General features: G+C 33.3%; 1 protein-coding gene across 1 annotated transcript in view; it reads left to right on the top strand.

Moving 5' to 3' along the window:
* LOC104782746 (basic leucine zipper 34-like) overlaps nt 1-235 on the top strand; it is a gene marked incomplete at its 3' end in the record, with an annotated part of 5,690 nt that extends 5,455 nt beyond the window's left edge. Inside the window, exon 4 of the mRNA XM_019245035.1 lies at nt 147-235. Within this exon, the coding sequence (XP_019100580.1) occupies nt 147-235 (89 nt within the window). The remainder of the gene's footprint in view (nt 1-146) is intronic.

The raw sequence follows: 240 nt of genomic DNA, 5'->3' as shown, positions 1-240 counted from the left end.
TTTTTTTTTTTTTTTTTTCATTATTTCTTGTCCAAGCATTCAATTATCCCTGACAATATGAGCACGCCCAATAATTTTACTCTCCCTAGCTAGCGATACGTAGAAGGATTTGCAAATATAACATTAAAAATGATATTGTTTTGCAGCACATCAAGAAGCATTGAAGAGAGAAATAGAGAGACTTCGACAAGTGTATAATCAACAAAGCCTCAAGACGATGGATAATGCAAATCATTCACC

Source organism: Camelina sativa, chromosome 4 (assembly GCF_000633955.1).
Source record: "Camelina sativa cultivar DH55 chromosome 4, Cs, whole genome shotgun sequence".
NCBI lineage: Eukaryota > Viridiplantae > Streptophyta > Magnoliopsida > Brassicales > Brassicaceae > Camelina > Camelina sativa.
The sequence above is the reverse complement of the archived record's forward strand: the minus strand, read 5'-3'. Positions and strand labels throughout refer to the sequence as shown.